The sequence below is a fragment of the Alosa sapidissima genome, chromosome 8 (assembly GCF_018492685.1).
Source record: "Alosa sapidissima isolate fAloSap1 chromosome 8, fAloSap1.pri, whole genome shotgun sequence".
Lineage (NCBI taxonomy): Eukaryota > Metazoa > Chordata > Actinopteri > Clupeiformes > Clupeidae > Alosa > Alosa sapidissima.
This window is the reverse complement of record NC_055964.1, coordinates 27,690,434-27,694,029: the sequence shown is the minus strand read 5'-3', so window position 1 is coordinate 27,694,029 and position 3,596 is coordinate 27,690,434. Positions and strand designations below refer to the sequence as shown.

Below are 3,596 nucleotides of genomic sequence, written 5' to 3'. Positions count from 1 at the left end.
GAGTGGTCATAGGAATACACAATACACAATAAATATGAAACAATATGAGGGTCCCAAGGTTGCTCGGGAAACTGATTAGAGGCAAGAGCTTGCAGAATGTGTGTGTGTGTGTGTGTGTGTGTGTGTGGATCAGACGCAGGTGGCCGTGGGTCCCGCCCCGGGTGCCTCGTACTTTCCGGCGTGGGGGCCCTTGAGTCCAGCGGAGGGCTGCGGGGGCTTGAGGTAGCGTCCGCCGGCGCCGGTGAAAACGCAGGCGGCCTTGCGGCGCGTGCGCTTGCGCAGCTTGCGGCTGAACAGGCCCTGCCAGGACTGCAGCGTCTTGGACGTCCACACCCACATGCCGCTGGTGATGCCCACGGCCAGCTGCATGAACACCTTGACCATGAAGATCTCCACGGCCGGGATGGAGCTCCGCAGCAGGCACTCGCCGCCCTCCTCGCCCGCCACGCCACCTCTGCCACCCTCCAGCTGCAACGTCGCCGCCGCCGCCGCCGCCGACAACGAGGACGAGGACGACGACGACGAGCCTCCACTTCCACTGCCGTCTAAGCACCTCTGGTCCATGGCCAGCGTCCTCCAGTGACCCATGTTGAGGCGCTCGTAGAAGTAGCAGGCGATGACGCAGGTGGCGGGCACAGTGTAGAGCACGGAGAAGACGCCGATGCGCACCATGAGCCGCTCCAGCTTGTGCGTGTTCTCGCCGCCCGTGCGCATGACGCGGCGGATGTGGAAGAGCGCCACGAAGCCCGAGAGCAGGAAGCAGGTGCCCGCCGCCAGGTAGCACGCCAGCGGCGCCAGCACGAACGCCGTCAGCGCCTCGGCGTCCAGGCTGCCCACGTAGCACAGGCCGGTCAGCTCGTCGCCCGCCACCTTCCGCATGGTGAGGATGAGGATGGTCTTGAGCGCGGGCACCGCCCAGGCCGCCAGGTGGAAGTAGGAGCTGTGCGCCTCGATGGCCTCGTGGCCCCACTTCTTGCCGGCCGCCAGGAACCAGGTGAGCGTGAGGATGACCCACCAGATGGAGCTGGCCATGCCGAAGTAGTAGAGCACGAGGAAGACCACGGTGCAGCCGGTGCTCTCCAGGCCCTCCTGGATGATGTAGGGGACGCCGGCGTCGCTGTCGCAGGCCACGCTGTCCGAGCCCACGGACAGGCGCACCAGGTAGCCCAGCGAGTAGACGCAGTAGGACATGGAGAGGAAGATGATGGGCCGCTCGGGGTAGCGGAAGCGCTGCGGGTCCACGAGGAAGGTGAGCACGGTGAAGGCCGAGGAGGCGAAGCAGAGCACCGACCAGGCGGCCATCCAGCCGGCGGCGAAGCGCTTGTCCGTGCGGCTCCAGTAGACGTCCACGCGCGGCGAGCAGCGGGGGGCGCACGCGCCACTCTTCTGCACGTAGTGGAACTTGCGCGGGTCGCCGGCGCCGCACACCGCCGCTGCCGACTCGCGGCCCCCGTCCACGCCGTCTCTAACCCCGTCTTTGCGTCCGCTCCCCGCCACTCCTCCTCCACCGCCGCCACCGACGCTGCCCGCCGCACCTCCTCCTGCACCTCCTCCTGCTCCTCCACCTACAGTGCTACTGGTCCTCTTGGGCTGGAAGTCAGAGAGCTCGTCTGAGCCGTTGTTGGGGGCCTCCATGCACAGGTGGTTGGGGTCGTTTTTGGTGGGCAGCCGGGAGCAGTCCAGTGAGTCCGGCCAGTGGAAGTTGAACTTCTCCATGATGGGTGAGCACTTTTGCTGCGCCTGCTCGCACATCACGCGGCACGACGGAATGGGCATGGACACCTTCTCGGAGCACATGGGCGCGTAGAGAGAGCACAGGAAGAAGCGCAGGTGGCTATGACAGCCCACCTGGATAAGCGGAGCAAACTCGTGCAGTTTGATGGCCGCCTCGTTTTGGTCCTCGTGCCCCATCAGGTTGGGCATGACCGTCAAGTTGTAGCCGATGTCCTTGCACATGGGGATGGCTATCTTCTGGCAGCGACCCTCCCCCGGCTGCTCCGGGTCCAGCGAGCTGATGACGGAGCTGAACGCAGCCCCGCACGCCAGCAACAAGCAAAGGAAAGTCAGCTTACCGGACGAAAGCGTCATCGTTTCTCCGTAAACACACTTAACTCATGAAAATAGCCCAGTTTGCTGTAAACTTGGACGTCTAATGTTCAGAATTTCCTCAGATATAACGAGGTACAATCCCTGTTTTATGTTCCACACGAGTAGTTGTTGCACCCCGAAAGACAATGTCATGTATCGCTAATATTAGTGAACTTGAGTGTCCCGAAGCAGAATCACGACAACTTCAGTTTAAGTACAGTCCAAAATATTGCCATTGTGTTACCCAAATGAAAGCCAGAGTATTCCAAAGAAAAAGGCAAGTAAAGTCCCGGGATTTTCACATCATTTCAGACATAACGTGCACTCCATGCTCGCGGATCCTGAAAATCCTCTCACGTAAATTATTGATCAGCATAATTAAATGTCCGTAAAAATAAGTGTGTTGTAATTCCACAAAAAAACTTAAAGATGAATAACGGTTACAGATTACTCCTTTCCTAGCCTACAGACATCCGCAAAGAGTTGATTTCCCCGGCGCAAGGCACTTCTTGGCTTCAGATCTCGGCTATAGCGCGCTGTTACCACGCTCTAGTCCTCCGGCACAAGACGAAGTAAACTGAAGTATCCCCACACAACTGCATTGCTGTAAACCGAGTCGCGATGGCGTGTAGTCGTCTCCCAGCGTGCTATGAACAATTTGCTATGACGAATTTATAACTTTTGAGGAAACAGAGACATTGCAAAAACCACGGCGACTGGCTCTGCGAAAGAACTTTCGAGTTGTTAGCTCCTGTGAAAAACTGCGCTGTGCAGCCGCTGTCGTCCTGAACTAACCTGCCAAAAGATCCGCCTTCAAAGACAGCTACTTTGCATAAGAAAGATTGAACTGACACGGTGATTATTTCCAAATCGTGCGGAACAGCCTGCAGACCTCCAAAATCCCAAACAACTATTTACTCCTAGATCAGAAGGAAAACACACTCAGGCCATTTGTTCATTTTCCGTTGAAAACTTTCTCTCGGCCGGGAGAAGTGTCAGGTTTTGACGCATTTGCGACCCAGGTAGAGAGGAGGCAAACGTTGCCTCCGACAACCAAAAGGATCCTAAGAGCTCCCATCGAGTCTTGCCCCTTTCTTCAACACAACTGCCGATTTTCACGGTTCGGGCATTGTGTGAGTGGAGTGAGAGGAAGGGGAGTTTTTATTCCCCAAATACCCCTCTTTCTCCATTGTTACCGGAGAGCCATGGACCCAGCCCGCTGCACCAATATATTCTCTTGCCATCGGGCGACACAACGCGACCGCACATTCATGTGAATTCATACGAGTGTTTCAGCTCAACAAATAGAAGTTGTTTACTTTTCGACTCGGCTAATCGATTACTCTGGGAGTTTAGGAAGTCAACTTTTGGAGTTAAACACAAACAAATAAAAAAGACGTTGTTGTCAAACAGGCGTATGTTACATTTTGCATTCAGAAAACTATGTGATCAAGCGCCATTAAAAAGTAAAGTGAATATGTAACCAACAGAAATACGTCTAAAGCAGA

The 3,596-nt window shown here is 56.3% G+C and overlaps 1 protein-coding gene across 1 annotated transcript in view; it reads right to left on the bottom strand.

The window, feature by feature from the left end:
- Window positions 1-3,299, bottom strand: part of fzd10 (frizzled class receptor 10) — a 3,941-nt gene extending 642 nt beyond the window's left edge. Inside the window, exon 1 of the mRNA XM_042101954.1 lies at window positions 1-3,299. This exon is cut by the window's left edge and continues 642 nt beyond it. Coding sequence (XP_041957888.1) covers window positions 130-2,088 — 1,959 coding nt within the window. The 5' untranslated portion in view covers window positions 2,089-3,299 and the 3' untranslated portion in view covers window positions 1-129.
- Between the last annotated feature and the right edge of the window lie 297 nt (window positions 3,300-3,596).